The sequence below is a fragment of the Rhineura floridana genome, chromosome 6 (genome assembly GCF_030035675.1).
Source record: "Rhineura floridana isolate rRhiFlo1 chromosome 6, rRhiFlo1.hap2, whole genome shotgun sequence".
Classification (NCBI taxonomy): Eukaryota; Metazoa; Chordata; class Lepidosauria; order Squamata; family Rhineuridae; genus Rhineura; species Rhineura floridana.
This window is the reverse complement of record NC_084485.1, coordinates 23,651,806-23,673,185: the sequence shown is the minus strand read 5'-3', so window position 1 is coordinate 23,673,185 and position 21,380 is coordinate 23,651,806. Positions and strand designations below refer to the sequence as shown.

Genomic DNA, 21,380 nt, shown 5'->3' with positions numbered 1-21,380 from the left:
GACACAGCTCTGTAGCCAGCCTTCCTTGTGGGGTGGGACAGCCACCTTTCTAGGTGAGGCATTGGGGAGAGGATAAGTGCATAATGCCAGCCAATCCTCCTCCGGTGGAGAAGATGTGAGGGTCAGGCCAGGGGAAGATAAAGGCGGTGACCTTCCCCATCACTCCTCCTCCATCCAGAGAGTGTGTTAATTTACATGAATGAAGTTTAATCTGTTGAATTGTTTTACCCTTTTTTGAGAGATCCCCAGGAATACCAGACTCAAAAGTTTGACTTTGCCTATAGCTACAGTCCCCTTGCACTTGTGTTCTGTTCCTGTGTTCTGATTCTTCATGAACTGAACTACTTTAGTAAAGACGGTGAGCTCCTGAGCTTGGCTTTGATACTGCGTTAGGTATCTCAGTTATAGATTCCACCTGGAAAACAAATTTGTCCATACTACAAGTTTAGGAAATAGCAGAGAGAAAATAAATACTATAGGATGTGTTTGTTAACTCCTTGAGAGTCCCTCCTTCTAGGAAGGAAAGGTGGGATATAAATTTAATAAATAAGTAAATAAATAAAAGTAAATAAATAGTCTTGTTCCTGGCCTTTAGATTTTCCTTCCTTTTGGACAATCAAGGGAAAATGTTTTAACTGGCTGCTATATAAAAGACTAACTAAGCAATTGGGACTTGTTTTCTAGGTTGCTGGACTGATTTTTCTGTCCAGAAATGCTGAAAAAGCCTCATGCTGAGCTGTACATATTAGGAAAATCAGAAATATGGCCTGAATTACAGCCTAGGTGGCCAGCCAGCCAACTAACTGTAGTGCACACAGCAATTTTTCTATTCCTCTAGGCAGAGCTTGGAAAAGTTACTTTTTTGAACTACAACTCCCATCAGCCCAATCCAGTGGCCAGGTGGCTGGGGATGATGGGAGTTGTAGTTCAAAAAAGTAACTTTTCCAAGCTCTGCCTCTAGGGTTGTTTTCGTCCTTTGCCATCAAGTAATCAAGAAAAAGAAGGGAAAAAATAGCCACTATGATTATGAGTATAGTGAGTGTTTTAAAAGAGTAAAGGGTAGCCATATCACTTTAAGTTATCTCTTCATTTCACCCTTTAGCAATAAGCACCCAATCCTGCTCTACTCATTGCAATAACTGCAAAATAAACAAACTCTTACTTCTTATTGCAGCCAAACAAACATGATTCCTTGTTGCTAGCTGGATAGACAGCACAACTGAAACTGAACCTGAAAAGCAGATCAAAGGAAAGTCCAAAGGGTGGAATCTAATTGTAGCCCGTAACACAAAGTATTATGTATAAGACAAAATAATTCTTAATTCTACTATATAGGCTGTTGTTTTTCTTCAGAATCATTTAAGTAATTATGGGGTGATTGTGATCATGAAAACTCCACCCACAGTCAGGGAAAGTCTTGAGTGAGAAGACAATTGGGGGCTCTTTCAGATGGGGTTTTTGTTGTGCACTCGCCCTGCCTTATTCACTGAATTTTTCAGAGGGTCATATGCTTAAATTGCTCCTGTTCTCAAAACAAGCTATAATTCTTTAAATGGAGGTTGTCATTGTCTATCATGTCACAAATTAAAAGGAAGACAATTTTCCAAAAAAATCCGGGGGGGGGAGGAAACATAGCTCTGTCCCCATATTCCCCCTCCCCCGGCAGGCTACAGGCCTGCCTGAACAGTAATTGGTGGATTGTGGGAGATATTCAACAAAATACTTGCGCAAACACATGGATTAACGCTAGCACAAGGGGAGTCTCCTCTCTCCTCCTCCTGTGCACACCCTGTACTATCCCTAAATCTGCTCTAGAACATGTGTAGGGGACAGGCAGAGGGGTAGAGGATGTTCTGTTTTTCAAGAAAAAATCCTTGCACTAATGGAACATTCATTCACCTTAGCACTATGCTGAAAACAACCTTGTGTTTTTAATTATTAATACTTCATGAACATTTTAGTTTTGGCATTTGTATTAATCATTTATGCAGTTTTGTTGTTTGTTGTACATCGGTCTGGGCTCTGTTCAAGGAGGGGTGATTCATAAATACAAGAAAATTAATACATAAAATTAATACATAGTGCAATGCAGTTTTTCTGTTTCTTTTTAAGGCAGACTGAGCAAAGCCTTACACTGTTCTCATCAACCACAAAGAGAGCTGTGCATCATGTATGCTCATTATCAGGGCAACAGGTTCACCAGTTCCAGTGTGGTGGGTTTAAATAGCACTTCTTAAGCAAACTGCACTGATACCATCAGCAGATATTGTTGCCTCAAAATGAAGGCCGATGTCACAACAGCAGTTTCTTCCTCTGTGAAATAATACCGGTGAAAAATGTTACATCAGAATATAAAGTACACATAGGTGTCACACGTCGTATGGGTGAGAGAAGTTCAAATCAAATCACCTGCTCATGGATCAATTTGGCACAAAGTTGTCGCATTCTGACACAATAGTTCCAGGTGTTTTTAACCATTTGATTAAGTTTTTTTCTTGCAGAAAAAATATGTCAGAATTAGCCCTTAAAGTTCAATGTGGTGGTGTTGGTGGACATGTACACTCACAGATTTTGTTATTGTAAAAGCAGGAAAAATATCACTGCTTTTCTTTAAACCTTTTCTTCTCTTTGATCCTCATCCTTGTTTGTATAGTTTGATCCTTATATCCAAACAACATATATGTGTATGAAATTGTAAATTGCATTTTTTGTATTTGTATGTATTTGGAATCTTATTTAGCTATTAAAATAGATATAATTAAGAACAAAATATTTCACTAGGGGCTCTGCCCCTGCTCACTTCACTTGCCAACCCGCCTACTGTAGCCAGCACTCCCCTCCCTCCCCCCATGAGTCACCAGCACTCCCCCTCCCTCCCCCACACATCATCAGTGCTCCCCCTTCCTCCCCCTGTGGATCACTAGCACCCCCTTCCGTTCTCTGGGTCACCAGCACGTTCACGGGTAGCGTGACACTTAGAAAAATAGAATATAATAAGGTAAGATATTGTCGTGGAGATGATAAGGATCCCAATATAAAGTCATCTCATTTATTGCAAACTGAGACATCCTACCCTGCTCTCCTTCTTCCTCTGATCCCACTGATCATATTCCGGTCTCCTCCTCCAGTATCTGATGACCAGAGAAAAATCCAAAACTCAGGGCTAATTACACATGTTGACAGAGAGGTAAAACTGCACCCCTATATATATATTTTCTTTGATGTGAATACCTGCCACAAAGAGTGGGGCAGAAATCCAGATTGGGACTATGGCATGGGAATGAGATGGTTAACTCTTCCATCTCATGCTGTTTTCCCAATGAAAATCCCCCAAGCTGTTCTTTGCTCAATAGGAAAAATGTATTGTTATGTGTGCTCCCATTTTCCAATTAATGAGAACTCCAGGGGCACAGCATGTTACCTGGTTGTTTTCTTTGGAATGAGGTCATTTATTGATGTTTTCTGATACTGTACATTGTTTATTGGCACATATATACTTGTTGAGACTCCAAAATGCTGTTAGCCTCCGGAGTCTAAAAGCTCAGCCTCTCTCTCTGACTCTCTGCAATTCCAAACCTGCCAGTCTTGTTCTGTTTCACCCACAGAGATACATGGATGGAACCAGCAAGGGGAGGTGGAAGAAAAGCATGCCATCTTTCTTTGTACTGGCTCTCACCTTCTGTAAGTATTTAGATTCAATGGCAACAGATTGCCCCTAGCTTACATAATGAGATACTTAAGAGAGCTGGCCAGAAACTGGTTTGGCTATTTTAGCAGTCCTCCACCACGACACAGCAATCTTGCAACTATAAAATCACAGAGTTGGAAAGGATACCAAGAGGATATCCACCCAATCCTATAATAATATGTATGTATGTAAGTTTTTTTTCCCCTACCAGGGCAAAATGAAGCTTATGGGCAAAGCAGGGAAAATGTTTATCATCAGGAAAATGGTACAGCAGAAAATGGTTTAAACAACTTTCTGACTGAACTATGGCCCTGATTCCTCCACCCCATCACAACAGCTACTATTTGCAAATAATGTAATGAGATGGAAATACATGCATGCATGCATTTCCATCATCACATCTCATTTTTCCCTCAGTATATTATGCAAATAATATAATGAAGAACCTCTGTATTGCAGGTATAAGGAACCTTTTGCCCTCCAGATTTTGCTGAACTACAGCTCCCATCATCCCTGACCTTGACCATTGGCTATGGTTGCTAGGGCTGATGGGAGTTGTAGGCAAAAACATCTGGAGGGCACGTGGTTGACTAAGACAAGCTTAAGCAAATCCTTCTCCCTCATATGGGCTGCATTCCAAGGGGCTCTATATGGCATTCCACATGTGCACAGGGCCTTTTTAGCCCTACTCCTTATAGCTGACCCCTCACCCACAGATCCCCCCCCCCAGCAAGGCACTCCTGCAACTTCTTAAGGGGAATAGCCCAGAAAAGCACTCTAAAACTTTAAGCACTTTTCACACAGGTAGAAAAGCTGTTTGAAATTGGAAATGTAAAAATTCAGTTAAATGTGTGGGATCAAAAGTGTGCAAAAAAGGTACGATAATTAGGAGTGAAAACACATTTTCTGGCTTGTTAGGAATGCATTTATTAAAGGGGCACAGTTGGAAGATCTGCAGTAAGGAAGGTCATTCATACACATACACACAAGTGTTTTAAGTAGCGACCTTATCCTGGTCTGCATCTGTGTTGGAATTGCTTTAAAGATGTTTTTAAGATTTTTCTAAAAAAAAGAGTCTCCCAGCCTTACCTGGAAATGCTACGGATTAAACCTGGGACATTCTGCATGGAAAACAGATGCTCTGTCATTCAGCTACAGCCCTTCCTCTTTGCCTTTTGACCCAGCTCTTTCTATCCACCAGGAATAAGGCAATTGTTCCCAAACTTCGTCCCCCACAGACCACTTGAAAACTGCTGAGGGTCTTGGCAGACTGCTGAGGGTCATAGCAGACTGCTAGCTAGATCTCAGGGGGGTCTTAGACCCCTTACTGTTTGGGGAGCAGGATTCCAGCAGCGTTCCTATGTCTCCAGCATCCTATGAGCCAATCAGCATGAAAGGGAAGTGTCTTAGCCACTGAGAAGAGTCTTCTAACATGCTTCCTTGTCCTTTCCTGATGATTGGAGCCAATCAGAGTGAAAGGAGGTGAGTCAGCCAGTGTGTGTGTGTGTGTGTTTACTGCCTTCAAGTCAATTCCAACTTATGGCGACCCTATGAATAGGGATTTCTTGAGGCTAAGAGGCAGTGACTGGCCCAAGGTCACCCAGTGAGCTTCATGGCTATGTGGGGATTCAAACCCTGGTCTCCCAGGTCGTAGTCCAACACCTTAACCACTACACTACACTGGCTCTCAGTCAGCCACTGGTCCCTTTTTGGTAGCTAACACTCCTGTCTTTCATGCTTATTGTCTCCTAGGGACTTCTGTTGTTGTGGGAGAAGGCATTAACTAGGATCTCATTCTCAACCCAGCAGCAAAAGTGGGGGGGAGGGGGTATGGCTGTGACTATCATGAAGGGACCCTGCACTTCTGAATTTGCCACTACACTACTGCAGACCGCTTTATGATTTCTTCTGCCAGTTGTAGCAATTGCAATGTAGCATCATGCGCTAGGTGCTGTATCGTTTTAAATTTTATTTTTACTGCTTCTTTTATATTACATTTTATTGGATTGCAGTTTGAATTTCAAATAAAATACAACACAAGAAAAGAAGCAATACAATACAATTCAAAATCACTGTGAATGTTTAAGGCGATGGATGTGTCTTCGACCACAAATCCACAGACACGAGCCACTTGAATGAAGCTTGCGGGCCACACTTTAGGAACCCCTGGAGTAAGGCACAACCTGGCAGTGGCTGTAAGCATAGCCCTTGCCCTGCTGTGTGTCAGGACAGGAGAGGCACTGTCCCTTTAAGGAGGAGGGTGCCTGGCAGGCAGTGGGTGGCTGTTTCTCTCTCTCTCTGGGCCTGATCTACCGCCCCCTCTCGCTAGGATCGTTTGGTTGCCTGGGCTGCTCCCAAGAAGGCCAGCCAGCCCGGTGGCTGCCATGCTCTGGCTAGGCCAGCTTTGCGCTTTGCACGCGCTTTGCCCCGGCGGGCAGCTCCAGGTTGCAAGCAGGAGCGCTGCGTTCAGGGAAGCGGCTACCAGCTGCCTCCAAGCGGCGGGGGCTGGAGCCGGGCTCCTAAGCGGCCAGGTGCATCTCAGCCCGGCGGCCCAGAACCAGGGTCCGCGCAGGAGGCACTCATGGGGCAGCCGCCGGCTCCACCGCCTCTCGAGCATATCGCCGCTGCAAAGCCCCGTTCGCTTCTTGTTCCCGGCGGCCGGGGCTGATCCCCGCTCTAGAGAAAGCGAGCCGCTGCTGCTGCTGTTGTTGATACGGCCTCCTAAACAGCTAGAAGGTGAGGCGGCCGGTCCCCTTCGGCTGCGCTCCGAGATAACACTGCAAGCGACCGGGAGTAAGTTCTCCGCTGGTGGCGGCGGGGGAGATAGTAGCAGCCTCGGATCACGGAAGGTGGGTGAGTCAGCAGCCACCGGTGGCTGTCGATAATTAACCTCCAGTGTCGACACAAGAGGTGCTTAAATTGGAGTTCCCTGGACAATAGGGAAACAATGGAAAGGGTTTCCCTGAGCATACGCAGAGTGCTGTCGCCCAGCCTCAGGCAGTGATGTATTCATAGTTAAAACTATGGAATTTGCTCCCAGAAGGAGCAGTGATGGCCAGCAACTTGTATGGCTTTAAAAGCCCGCTGTTTGGAGGATAACTCTTATTAGTGGCTACTGACCCTGATGTCTATGTTAGCCCTCCGCTGCTGGAGGCAGTTTGATTCTGTATATCAGTTGCTGGAAACAGAAGGAAGGAAGGGTGTGCTTGCGCTCAGGCCCTGCTTGTGGGCTTCCCAAAGGCATTTAGTTGGTCTCTGAAAACAGGATGCTGGACTAGATGAGCCATTTGGCCTGATCCAGCAGCCGATTCTTATGTTCTTATCCAAGGCAAGAGGTCTGGTTTTCCAGACAGCTTTAAGCCCTGGCACCTGTCTCTTAATAGGTGTAGTACTGTTGTCAGATTTGGGGGCAAGGAAATTACCCTGCCTCTTAGGTCCACTCCCTTATACATAACAATAATACTTCATATTTACACAGAAGTACTGCGTGTGTTATTAATTCATTAAACTATACCAGAGGGGTGGGCAATCCATGGCCCTACAGAAGTTGTTGGACTACAGCTCCCATCATCTCTGGCCATTGGATGTGGCAGTGCAACAACATTAGGAAGGCCACAAGTTGCCCACTCCTCTTGTACTACATTCCTATAGGGTAGGTCTCTATATAGCAGCCTTTCCCAACCAGTGTGCCTCCAGATGTTGTTGGACCACAACTCCCATCAGCCTCAGCTAGCATTGCCAATGGTCAGGAAAGATGGGAATTGTGGTCCAACAACATCTGGAGGCACACTGGTTGGGAAAGGCTGCTATAGAGGCTTGCAGGCTTCCACCTATTTAAGTTAATACCAGAGGGGAGCTTTGACCTCTGGCCTCACAGTTCACACTCTTAACTGCTACATTGCACTAGCTCTGTTATCACTTTATGTCCATTAGAACTGGTTTCTATCACCAGCAGTTCCTCCTCTCTTCCTGGAGGTACATTTTCTACCTTTCCATGGCTTGCAACTAAAATAGCATAATGCATTAAAAAAAAGAAGAATAAAGCAAAGCAGGAGCAGCAGCAAAATGTAAATTTGGGTGATGATATCTAAAAACACGATTCAGCGAAACCCAAAAACGTGTTGAAACAAAATGGTTTTTGCATAGTGACAAAATGACATTGAGGCGGCAAAGTGGATCTTCCGGGGTAGGGGGTCTCAAAGTCTGGGTGCCTCCACTGAGAAGGACACCTCTCCTACATACCAAGCAACCAACTGAACCAACTGAATGGGAGTTGAGAAGACCCTTCCCCTGTTATTTGAATGGAAGGGAAAGTGGTCCTTCCGGTATCCTGATCCTAGATTGTTGGGACTTTAATGCTATTCCTCTCTATGATACCTGTATGCCTCTTCTGCTCTATTGGTCTGTTGGTAACTTGAAGTACTTTCTTTTGATCTCTCATCCTGCTTCTGTACAGCATCTGGAAATCATTGGCTACTACTGAAAGAAAGGGTGGGATATAAATTTAATAAATAAATAAATAACAATGGTCAGGTGCCATATAAGATAATGTCATTGTACACTGGCTTCATTAATCCGGAATCATCACATGGGCGTCTGCAGGAATTTTCTGGGGGTGGGCAAATTAAAATGCTGAAAGCAGAGAACTGGCTAATTTTTCACCAAAAAAAAAAATGAGAAGAATAGTGCCTGTACATTTTGTCTCATATTTTGGATTCTACAAATGGTAGTTTGTTTGTTTTTTAAATGTAGGGGTTATGGTTCATCTAGGGAGGAGGGAGCAACAGCCCATCCCCCTCACTCTGCATGGACACCCATGAATCATTACCACCACATCTTGGTACTTGGGCTTGTTAGCTAATCAGCAGCCACTGCAGATCCTTCAGCACCAGTGTTATATGTACATGGTAGGATATGGCTAAATGTGAATATGGCTGCATTGTTGATTTCAATGGGACTTGTTCCTTCCTTAATATTACCACACTTTCTGATCTGTAAGTGTTCTTTGTTATCAGCAATTGTGGCCTAATATTTTACTTCTAACATTGCATGACTTGCTTAGTCTTGCTTGTAGATATAGAAATGTGTGTGGGAATCCTCTGTGGCCTTCCAAAAATTGGTTTGATTGATTGATTGATTGATTTGATTGATTGATTGATTGATATCCTGCCCTTTCTCCCAGTAGGAGCCCAGGGCGGCAAACAAAAGCACTAAAAACACTTTAAAACATCCTAAAAACAGACTTTAAAATATATTAAAACAAAACATATTTATACCCCACCTACTAACCAAAGTTATCAAGGTGGCTTATAACATATTTAAATAACATGTTTAAAATAGACAGTGGTACAGTGGTTACTAGAGTGGGGCAAAAGTGTATCCCACCCCGAATCCTTCAGTTCTCACACTTAGGGATATTGCATTGCAATCCCCAAGTTTTAACACTTTTATGTCCCAAATACATTAAGTCACATTGAGAGGCTGTCTTATCCCTTATCTACCCAGTAAGTCACTGTGTTCTGCAGGAGTGTTTCTTAAAGATATCAGAGGCCAGCACTCCACAGTAATTCGTAATATAGCTTTCAGTGTGGCTGCACCTGTTCTGTAGAACAGCCCACTGCCTGTACTTTCCGGAAACAACAGAAGACATGTTTGTTTCAGCAAGCTTTTCCAGCTGGATGAAAAGGGCTCTACCTTAGGTTTAAGAACAATACAAAATGAACACCTATCTTCAGTTGTTTTTTTGTACTGTTTTTATAACTATTTTAGCTGTTTTTTTGGTAATTTTGAAAATACCTTGAGGCATGTGTAAAAGGCGATGATGATGATGATAATAATGATAACAAAAATTTCTTGACAAAATGTCTTCAGTACTGATTTAGGCCTGAAGGGGCAGGGAAATTGTAGAGTCTTGTACTGTAAGTTATCACACATGTTAACATTAGGTCAGTTGTACTAATGAGAATGACCTTATTTTTACTTTCTTTGAAATGATGTATTTATTTATTTATTTATTTTAATTTATATACCGCCCTAAGCCCGAAGGCTCTCTGGGCGGTGTACATAAAAGATAAAACAAGCACAGTGTATAAGTACAATAAATACAATAAATCAAGAACCAAAAACAAACAAACAATAAAAGAACCAAACAATGTCCAAAATACAGGATAATAGTGAAATACTGTTAAAATACACTTTAAAATGCTGGGAGTATAAAAAGGTTTTCACCTGGCGCTGAAAAGATAGTAGCGTCGGCGCCAGGCGCACCTCATCAGGAAGACTGTTCCACAGTTCGGGGGCCACCACTGAAAAGGCCCTAGTTCTAGTCACCACCCTCCGAGCTTCTCGTATTATTTGTGTGCGAAACACATTTGCTTGTGTGGCGGGAAGACTGTGAGACTTTTCTCTCCCTGACACCATTATAAATACATTGATCTCACTGACCAAAATTTGGATAGTATGTTTGCATATTAGAGGCCAGGGAGGAGCTGTCACCTCACCATTTCTGTCCAGTAATGGCCTTATTTTTTTCTACCCACAAATATACTCTCATTTAGTGAAAGCATAATGTGAGGCCTAACTACTAGAAACACATTCACAAGTGCTAGGATTCTGCTCTGTGTAATTAGACTCTCCTTCACCAACCTGGTGTCTTCCAGATATTTTGGACTACAACTCCTGTCAGCCCCAGGCAGCATGTGCTGCCTGGGGTTGATGGGAGTTGCAGTCCAAAATATCTGGTGGGCCCCGGCTTGGTGACAGTGACTCTAGAGCAGCCTTTCCCAACTAGTGGGCCACCAGATGTTGTTGGACCACAACTCCCATCAGCCTCAGCCAGCATTGCCAATGGTCAGGAAAGATGGGAATTGTGGTCCAACAACATCTGGTGGCCTACTGGTTGGGAAAGGCTGCTCTAGAGAGACTGACATCTCTTTCCTGCCATACAGACGGCACTTCTTCCAATCTGAGGCCTAGTTCACACAAACTGAGGTGGTAGAACCAACTTTAGATTATACCATTTAGAATTTATGGATGAAAGGCCGCATGTGTGTTTCTCTGGTGGGGATATTTTACATATAAAACTAGCTTATCAGGGAATTCTTATCTGATAATACAGCTTTTTAAAAAGTGTACGATTAGCTTTTTATAAAGAGGAGCTTTCATGCAATTCCCCTCCTATGGTCTGAAATGGTACAATCCAGGAAGTTGCAGAATCTCAGTTGCTGGTTGTGTGATCTTGGTGAGTGTAGGCCTGCTATCTTCCGAAGCTATCTTTCTACCAAAAATTTAGTTACTACACCCTACTAATACCTCCTTTTAATTTTATATTAAATTAAACCAGTACAAATGAAATTGTTTTCAGACAGACAGGTTTCTTAATTCACTTTCAGATGCTGTTGTTTATATTTATTTTGTGCTGTGATGGCTCAGTCCAAAAGTTGCAATCTTAACTTTTTTTTCTTTTTGGAGAGCTGGTCTCATGACTCTTTAAAACTTTCCTGGCATTAATATATATTATACAGAGCTGATGAGCCTAACCATGAACCATCCCTTGTGTTCATTCTTGACTGAAATCAGTAGAAGTTGTAAGGCTCATTGTCCATCTTAAATTGCTGCCCTGTTTTTTTTCAGCTGGAGGCACTTGATGATATTTTGAGCAGAAGTGTTGGGAGAAGAGCAGTATAGTGATGAGGAGCTGAATGGCTGGCTGCCAGTTCCCATCACTTAAGGTCTTTGACAGGAGTTCCTTTCTCTCCCTCTTTTTTAGACCACCTATAGACTTTCAGGCTTTTATCCATATGTCCCTTTATTGCTATGGTTGAACCACTTCATTTGAGCCCCTTGTATGACTTTTGTCGCTCTTAACTTTTTCACATATTACCAGGGAATTGTTTTTAGGGGCAACACGAGATTAGCAAAGTTGGCACGTGGCAACTTTATTTATTTATTTTTAAAAACCAGTTTTGCAGGAAAAAAAGAATCTCTCAGATTTGTATTTTCTGACTCCGGACTGAAAGAAGTTCTGTTGAGGGAGTATGGCCTGCCCAGACGACACTGTGTTATCTTGCAGTTATTCGCCAAGCTGAATGTATTTGTTTATTTATTTATTCAATTTATTAGTCGCTCACCTAGCCGGCTAGCCGGCCACTCTGAGCGACGTACAAAGCAAAACATATAAAACATCAAAAAACTAAGCAATAAAGCTAAACAATAACTTAAAAACCAACTCAGTTACAATACGGCTTCTCCTCTGTACAGTCCAAAAAAGTGCACCTTCAAATGGAAACTCCTGATATAAGTCTTCCCACCCTAGCACAAAACCGGTGTGGGTGATAGTCCATTTGCAGGACCGAAAAACGACACCCCCTCTTGATCTCAGCATCCAGTATATTCCACAGACAGTGAGGCACGGCAAACAGATCCTTTGAAGTTGCAACTGACAGGGAAGTTCTCTTCAGGGAAGCCAAAAATGAAGGCACTAAGATGTAAACACAGCCGATATCAAGGTGAAGCAGAGAGAGGTCGAATGGTAGAATAACGGCGGCTGCATTGCAGCAATGCGGTGTCTCCCAGGCCCGCCGAAAGGCTGCAGCTCCAGCCTATCATCAGCTCCAGCCCAACTTGACGGTAGTGGCAGCCTGACAATGTAAATACCAAGCCACGTCCTGGGCCGCACCGACAGCTGGTGTCCCGGTCAGGTACGAGAGAGACAGCATAAAAAAGGGGGAGCTCCCCTGCATTTCCACTATGTTGTAGCCTCTGGCAAGGGGAAATTATGTAGAAAATTACGCCATAGAAGCCGTCAGTGGTAGAGCTCCCTCGTCCGTAGCTGTTGCACCTCCGCCATTCCCAACCTGAGGCACCTGTAAGGAGACAGCGATCACACAAGCATGTCTGTAGCCCATAAGCAGTGCAAGGAGGCTGGACAAGCGCTTAGGAAGATAGGAAGTTACCTTAAACTGAGTCAGACCATTGGTCCATCCAGCACAGGAATGGGGAACCTCAGGACCAGGGTCCAAATGCGGCCCTCTATCTGGCCTTTGGGACTCTCCCGAGGCCACAACCCCTCCTCAGCCACTCTGGGGTCTCACACAGAGGTCTTCCCCATCATTGGTACCTGATCTTTTCAACTAGCAATGCCAGGGATTGGACTTTGTGTGTGCAATCCATGTGTTCTACCACAGAGCTGTAGCTCTTCCTCCAAACCATACACCTCTTTAGGACCAATACATTTTACTGGCTCTTAGTCTGGCTGTACCTCTTCTGCCTTGCGTTGGTACACTGGCCTGGTTTGCATGTCACCCCAAGCCATGGTTTGTGTGAGTGTGCTCCTGGAGAGATTGCTGGGTCTTTGCTTCTCCCTAGTCAATCTGCTGTTGTGCTGATGTAAGCTTAGCGTGACATCCAAACCCAGGTTAATGATTTAGCTCTTCCGGACAAACTATGAGCTGTAAACCATAGGACAAACCTTGGTTACAACTCATGGTTATTCTGAAGAGAGGTAAAGCACATGCCTGGTTTTGAAGCGGAAGCGAAGCCAAGGAGGAGCAAAGCAGCTGTGATCTCCTCTCCCAGAGCCTTTGCATTCGCACTGAGCCATGATTTGACTTAGCGTGACATGTGAACCAGGCCACTGTGGTCCAGAAACCTTCTGTTTTGTGTGCAACAGACCAATGCGATGACCGATGAGAACCACCTAGAATGCTGTGCATAATACAAGTGGTATGGTCCCTGCAGCCACAGTCGGGCAATGAAAATAGGAGTTCTGGGTATCCCCTGGTGGGCAGCATTCTGTTACATTCCATTTCATGTGCCACATGTAATGCCCTGGTCAAGACCCTGTTAGGCTGTAAGTCTGTTTATGCTGTATGTCTCCCATCTACCTACCCAAAATAACCTATGCCTTTTGAGACATGGGAGGGCACTCTGGGGGCCCTAACTGTACTAACATTTCCTATTTTTCTGGCTCCTGGTGAGCTCCTTCTTCCTGTACTTCTACCACCTTCTCCCCAATAAAAAAAAAACAGTCAGAATTTGCTCGCTCTGCTCTGCTTCTCCTCTCAAATTGCTTACACAATGGAGGCAGGGCTGCCTTGGGAATGTGCTCAAGGCCCCTCTTGGGATCTGGGAGTGCTAAACTAGTTCTTCCAACAAAGCAAACACACTGAAACTATGGCACCTTTGAGGCTCACATATTTATAACTGATTTACGATAAATGTTTAAAGTGCAAAAATCTGTGTTTTCCCTGCAATGCTAACAAAACTACCTACCCCCTTGGAATTCACTCTTCCAAGTCTGCTTTTATTAGTTGTGGTTATTTCAGCAGCCTAACAAAGCAAGCAATTGTTAGCAAGCAATTGCCAGCAATTCCCCAGTGATCCCTTTCCGGAGTGTTGCATATTTTGTTATGTTATGCAGTATGCATGCTTGTAACGAGCTGAAAATGCTGGTCGGTATACCAGGGTAGGACAAACTATTTTAAATCAACATCTCTGTAAATGGTTTTCTGCTTGCCTTCAGCAATGCAGGACTCCTAGGATTTGTGCTCTTTGGCAGAGCCAGTGCAGCTTGGATCGAAAATTACTGTGACAGAATAAACTTGGATTCAGATTCTATAGCTGCCTCTCTGCGATCAGACCTGTGTGTAAACATAGGGTTGAACTCTTGGGTTTGGTTTCTACATCGGCCTTATAATTATTGTGATAAGGAATTTGTAAGCTAGTTGCCTTACGCATAGCCGGATACATAGATCAGCAGTCTTAATACTGTGTGTTCCAATGGACAAGGGTCCTCCAAAATCTCAGCCAGAGGTCTTTCCCAATCTTGAAACTTGAGATCCTTTTAACTGCCAGGGATTCAAGCTTGGACCTTCTATGTGCAAAGCATGTAGTCTTTTCACTGAGCTAGGGCCTCAGATCATTATCGAAACTGAGATCCTTTAACTGGAGATGCCAGGGATTGAAGCCCGAGACTTTATATATTCAAAGAATGTGCTTCTTTCTACCAAATAATGGTCCGTCCCCATGTTGGTGTGTATGTTGTACAACTGGAAAATGGAACTGAAAGAAGAGTGAGTTGCCAAAGATCACACCATGAGTCCATGGCAGAACTGGACCTTGAGTTCAACTCTTCCAGGCCCAATTCTGTATACAATGAATCTGCAATTCTTTCTCTGATTCAGAGACGGACATCACCGTCTCTCACCTTCACATTCCCAGTTGCAGAATTGGAAGAATAACATCAGCTTTGCAGTGTTAAATAAGAGGACTGTATAGCCAAACATTCACAGTGTGTCTTTGGAAAAGTTAGCATCTTTCAGCATTTGTTACCCATATATAAAATGTCCTACCTTACAGGAATTTTGTAGAGAGCAGAACAATTTGAGTATTGTGTAGCTGATTATGAAAGCAAAGTGCAAATCATACAGGTTCTATCTTTTTGTTTTTTCCTTCAAGTCATACTAAACCATAATGGAAACAGTCCATAGGAAATGAAAATATATTAGTATATAATATACACTATTATATTACTATATGAGTATTATTAATATAGTAGTAGTATATAATACTAATATACACTAATAGGCAAAAAACCAACAGATATTTCTATCAAACTTTAAAAAACAGGGAAATTGGGCACCTGTAGTAAATGAACCAGGGGAGCAGGAGACCTGACTTCTCTGCGATATTGTACTGCCCTACACATTTGTCAAAATGCAAACACAATTTGGGTTGGTCTTTCCCAGTCCAATCCACTTTCTCTGTAGCTTGGAAGAATTTGGTAACGTACCTCTGAGCATATGGTGAGTGGTGGCAACACCTACCATCTCCAAAGATGGAGAATTACATTCTTGCATGTTTGTTGGTGTTCTTAGCTTCTTTTTTGTGTTACTCCTGTTTCTAAGGAGACTCTAAGCTAGAAAATTATATTTTATTCATTATTCAACCTAGAAATCTGTGTCAAATTTATTTTTATTAATTTCAAAGCCTTTTTATTAGTCAATGCCATATGATGGTGAAGACAATCTTTTGTGTTTCAAACTGGAGGTTATGTTCTATTTCTATTTTGGATGCATTAACAGTTGAATCTGAAACTGAATACAATATGTTGCTATATAAGCAATGACTCTAGCTGTTGGAAAAGACAAACTTGGCCTGCCCAAGATGCATGTTTTCAGCCTGCTATGCTTAAACTACTCCACTTAAGGAAAGGTGGGCATGATCAATTAAAAACATAGAGCACACCTAGAATTTTGCTAAAATATATTTCACCTCCCACTGTTTTATCTTGTGCAAACTGAGACACTCCTCATGTCCCTTGGAAACTATTCTGCAGAATAGTCAAGTGTCATTATTTCACAATTGTTTTTGGAGTTTTTTTAGTATTGCAAAGTGTTGCTATACTTCATATATTCACAGAAACAGAAGCAAAAGAAACTGCTTTACTATAGGAAACTTCACTAAAATTGCAAGTAAAGCAAACATATTTAAAGTGACTCTCTGAATTATATCAGCTGTCTTAATATTGTTGCTTGCTTCCTTCCTGCTGAAACAAGATCAGCATAGCACATGTCTTGTTTCTGTTATTTGGGCTGATTGCAGGTGTTGCCACCACTCACCATATGCTGAGACACACGTTACCAAATTCTTCCAAGCTACACAAGAAGTGGATTGGACTGTGAAAGACCAACCCAAATTGTGTTTGCATTTTGACAAATGTGTAGGGCAGTACAATATCCCAGAGAGGAGGTCAAGTCTCCTGCTGTCCTAGTGCATTCACTACAGGTGCCCAATTTCCCTGCTTTTTAAAGTTTGACAGAAATACCTCTTGGCTATAGGTATGTTCTTAAACCACACGGTTTGTTGCTTATTAGTGAATTTCTCTACTTTTTAATCCAGGAGGTAAGAAATGGGATCCTATACATGTTTGCTGAGAATGGATTGATCATTTGCATGCTTATTGAGTTCAGTGGGATTTACTGCCCTGCAATCATGCTTAGGATAGGTGAAACTGACCACTGGGGATAGGGAGGGGGGAGGAGGGCAGGTTTGATCATTTGCATGCTTACTGAGTTCAGTGGGATTTACTACCATGCAATCATGCTTAGAAGAGGGGAGCGGAAGGAGGGGATTGGAAGGATATGGGGGAGCAGGAGGGAAGGGGCAAGAGGGAGGGGATATGAGGAGGGGAGGGCAGGTTCGATCATTTGCATGCTTTCTGCGTTCAATGGGATTTACTGTGCAATCATGACCATGGGGGAGGGGCTGGGAGGGGAGGAAGAGGGCAGGAAGAGGAGGGGGAGGGTAAGAGATTTGAGTGGGTGGGCACTGGGCAGAGGGGAAGCCCCTTTCCCTTCCAAAAGGAAAACACTGTGAACAGTATCATTGCTTTTCAGTGTTTCCCACACCTGTTTATTCTAGGGCAGGCACATGTAGTTTCCCACTCAAATTTAAACCAAAGCTGACCCTGACCACATCCACACCAGACCTTTATTTCACTTGAGACAGACATGGCTTCTCCCAAAGAATCCTGGGAAGTGTAGTTAGTGAAGGGTGCTTAGAGTTGCCAGGAGATGCCCTGTTCCTTTCACAAACCTTCAATCAGAGCCGCTGACTGTTAAGCTACTCTGGTCACTGGAGCTCTCTCAGGAAAATAGGAGTCTCCTCTCAGCACCCTTCACTACATTTCCCAGGATTCTTTGGGGAAGCCATGACTGTCTAAAGTGAAATAAATGTCTGGTATGGGTGTGGCCCGCTTATTAGGCAAGCCGAGCAGCTATGAGTATGGCTTTTAGAACACTGGCAGTTGGTTCTTACTGAGCATGCCTGGCCTTATCATCGAATTTAATGCTAAATTTCTTAAATTAATTAAAAATCGGCCAGGCATTTTTTCACGTTTAAACTACAGAAGATGAAGGTCAGAGAGTATGGGGCAAGGTCAGTAACACGATTACAGGTACTCTGTGAACATGGCTGATTTTTAATTAATTTCAACAAATTATGAGAACTCTGACAGAAAGAAGTCCAACAGATGTCTGGTTTTTTTCTCTCTTTTTACGCTTTGAACTCTCGATTCTCTCTGACTGTTTTGTGTATCACCATGAAAATTTAGAGGGTTAAGCAAGCATTTCTGAGTTCAGGACTATAAGTATTGTAAGGTTTTGTTTTGAAATGAGCTATGGGAAGCATCAGAATGGCATGGGGGTATTTTCAATTTCACATTGTGGAATGCAAAAACTCATGGCTATATAATTCATTGATACTGAGAATGACTTGTGTAGATTTTTTTCCTCTTGATATTACTCATTGCTTATTCACATTGATCCAGTGTAGTACCTGGTTATGAAGTTTTTTAAAAAATGCATTATGTAATCTTTTGAGCATCAGCAACAGTGTGTAGTAGTTTGTAGTAGGAATCCTTCACTGGCATGAGAGGGTCAAAGGTCAATCCTGAAGCAGCAAGATATCTATAACTCTATGCCAATCTTGATGCAGAAGCCAGATATATATGATGAACAAGGGAACAAAGATCAGGAGTATGGAAATTCTGGTGTCCACAGACTGTATTATAACATTTGAACAAAGCACTGTATGAACTAAATCTAGAGTGTTTTACTGCAGCATCAAAATTAAAAATAAGTCTCTCTAGAAACAACATTACACATTTTAATGAGCATCAATTTCCCCCCTTTATATATAGGAGACCAGTGGATCTGCAGAAAACAATCATACACATCCCAACCAGGAGAATGGGAAGAAACCAAACAAATCCCAGCAGCTGAAGAAAGTTTTTAAAGAATATGGAGCTGTAGGAGTTACATTCCATGTTGGGATTTCTTTGGTATCTCTGGGAATGTTTTATCTGGCTGTATCAAGGTATGTTTTTATACTTTTTTTTTATGGAGGACGAGAGTATTGGTGCTTGATATAATGTTACACCTAACATGGAAATGTTACAGCTGCTGAACATAAGAATTGCCTTGTTGGATCAGATAGAGATCCATCTGGTCCAGCATTTGCTTTCCAACAAGATCCCTCTAGAACAGAGGTTCTTCATTCATTCAGGTGGTCCGCAGCGTGCCTGTGAATTTGTGGTTGAAGATGGGAGATGGCACATACATGGTATTAAATATTCATACTGATTTTATTGCTTATTATTGTATTTTATTGTATTACTTGTAAAACAACAGCATTCAGTATACAGTAGGGCCCTGCTTTACGGCATTCTGCTGATGCGGCGCCTTTCATTTTCAATTTTAAAGGGTTTTTTTTCCCTTTTGCAACGTTTTGCGCTGTTTTTGCATCATTTTTGCACGACGTGGCCCATTAAAGTCAATGGGGTTCCGGTTTATGGTGTTTTCTGCTTTACGGCGGGGGTCTGGAACGGAACCCACCGTATAACCGGGGCCCTACTGTATAAGAAATAAAAGGAATAAAAATACATTTAGAAATCATGCAGCATCTAGCACAGTGCATCACAATTGCTATAATAGTCAGAAAAATAAGTGATCTGCCAGGATTCAAGTGGTCCATGTGGGGGGGGGGGGAAGACTGGGAACCAATGCTCTATAGCAGCCTTTCCCAACCAGTGTGCCTCCAGATGTTGTTGGACCACAATTCCCATCTTTCCTGACCATTGGCAATGCTGGCAGAGGCTGATGGGAGTTGTGGTCCAACAACATCTAGAGGCACACTGGTTGGGAAAGACTGCTCTAGAGATTTAGAAGCACAGATTTAAAGTGGCCATTTCTTGTTGGTTGTTCCTAGCATCTAGCACTCAAAAGAGATACTGAGTTTTAGCCAACTAAGCTTTACTCAGAGTAGACCCACTGAAATTAGTGGACCTAAATTAGACACATTCATTAATTTGAACAGGTCTGTTCTGACTCGGACGGGCATTGGCTGCAACCCATTGCTTCTGAATATAGAGGGTTCCTCTTGGATATCATAATGAGTACATTGATTTTTTTCCTCCATGAAGTTGCCTAGCCATCTAAGCCACCTTAGGAGGTAGAACTTGTTAATCTTCTGCAAATCACCCAAGAGTTTTTATTTCTCAGTAACTTACCTATTAGCAGGGTGTCAAGATTATTCAAATGTCATTTCTTGCCCTCGCTCTTGGTTTTCCTTGATGTTGCCCTGTAACCTCTGCCTACCGGACAGCAGAGTCCACAAACTTCCTCTGAGGTTAAGCAGCTGGATTTCACTCATCCTATGATGGAGGCAAGGGCCAGTGAGGCATAGTGGTTAGAGTGTTAGACTATGACCTGCGAGACCAGGGTTCGAATCCCCACACAGCCATGAAGCTCACTGGGTGACCTTGGGCCAGTCACTGCCTCTCAGCCTCAGAGGAAGGCAATGGTAAAACCACCTCTGAATACCGCTTACCATGAAAACCCTATTCATAGGGTCGCCATAAGTCGGAATTGACATGAAGGCAGTCCATTTCTATTTTACATGATGGAGGCAAAAAGTTGCCAGGGAACATTGTTAACCTTATACTAATTGCTTATCATCCTCTTTATTTTCCTCACCTGTAAAATATTACTTTGACAAGATCTCTGCGCAGCTGTATTGGCCGACTTAGCCCAAATCTAAAGTAACTCGGATGTAGGTTTGAACTTGTATACAAATGGGATACAGTAGGTAATTAGGTCCAGCCCAATTTTGTACAGACTCTGATTGATGGACCTTGGAGTTGATTCCACCCACCCGAAGCCTGATCATCCATTCCACCCACCTGAAGCCTGATCATCCCTCATCTAAGCTAATGCCTGTTGTGAAATGTTATGGAAGTGAAAAAAATGCTTTGAAAAATCAATATTCATTTTTAACATTTCTAAGCTAACGTGTGTTTTCATCCCCTTCTAGTGGAGTGGACATGACTGCCATCCTCTTCAAGTTGGGATTTGATGAAGCTCTTGTACAATCCAAGTTAGCTGCCGGGACAAGTGCTTTCGTCTTGGCCTATGCTATCCACAAACTGTTTGCTCCAGTCCGAATCAGCATCACCTTAATCTCTGTGCCGTTACTTGTCCGATATTTTCGGAAAATAAGTTTCTTCAAACCTCCAGCTCCAAACCCATGATTAAAATCCTTGGGAGAAAAAAGGCTGCCACGTCACTTCTTAATATAAACCTTTTTAAAATAGCTGCACCCTGGTGGTGCTTGTGTGGATTCCTGTAATACCACCTTGGTATTAAATCTGTGGTGAAGGGTGGAAAAGTGGTTTCTTTCAGGTAAAAATAATGCTTCAAAAATATTGATCATCGATGTTTATTCAAGGCCAGGGCCAGCCCACAAAGGCAGATATTCTCATAACAATTCTAGGAACTTAGGAAGCTGCATATTATAGCAGCTCAGACCATTTAGCTCTGTATTGTCTACTCTGACCAGCGGTACCCCCCAAATAGCAGTCTTTTCCATCACCGTCTAGCTGATCTTTTTAACTGCAGTTGCCAGAGATTGATCTTGACACCTTCTGCAAGGAAAGCATGTGCTGATACTGCTGAACTTTGGTTCCTGCCCCTGTTCAGAGATCTTTTGAGAAAGGTCACAGGTATAAGCACCTTCATATTAACTATGCAAGTTTGTGTGTGGAGTGTAAGACTAGATCCTAGGAAGATTGCATTCCTTATATTCTAAATAAAGCAATACTAGCCCTCTAAAGAACTCTGGTAGGCCCCATTTA

The 21,380-nt window shown here is 42.8% G+C and overlaps 1 protein-coding gene across 1 annotated transcript; it reads left to right on the top strand.

The window, feature by feature from the left end:
* Positions 1-5,989: 5,989 nt before the first annotated feature.
* Positions 5,990-20,839, top strand: FAM210B (family with sequence similarity 210 member B). Its single transcript, XM_061631215.1, has 3 exons — positions 5,990-6,537; positions 18,390-18,565; positions 20,561-20,839. The coding sequence occupies exons 1-3, from the start codon at positions 6,073-6,075 to the stop codon at positions 20,775-20,777; spliced, it is 858 nt and encodes a 285-aa protein (XP_061487199.1). The 5' UTR covers positions 5,990-6,072; the 3' UTR covers positions 20,778-20,839.
* Positions 20,840-21,380: the final 541 nt, after the last annotated feature.

Coding starts and splice junctions, on each gene's coding strand:
- FAM210B (XM_061631215.1), top strand. CDS start 6,073: ATGCTCTGGCTAGGCCAGCTTTGCGCTTTGCACGCGCTTTGCCCCGGC. Junction 6,538..18,389: donor GCAGCCTCGGATCACGGAAG/GTGGGTGAGTCA, acceptor CTTTATATATAG/GAGACCAGTGGATCTGCAGA. Junction 18,566..20,560: donor TTTTATCTGGCTGTATCAAG/GTATGTTTTTAT, acceptor ATCCCCTTCTAG/TGGAGTGGACATGACTGCCA.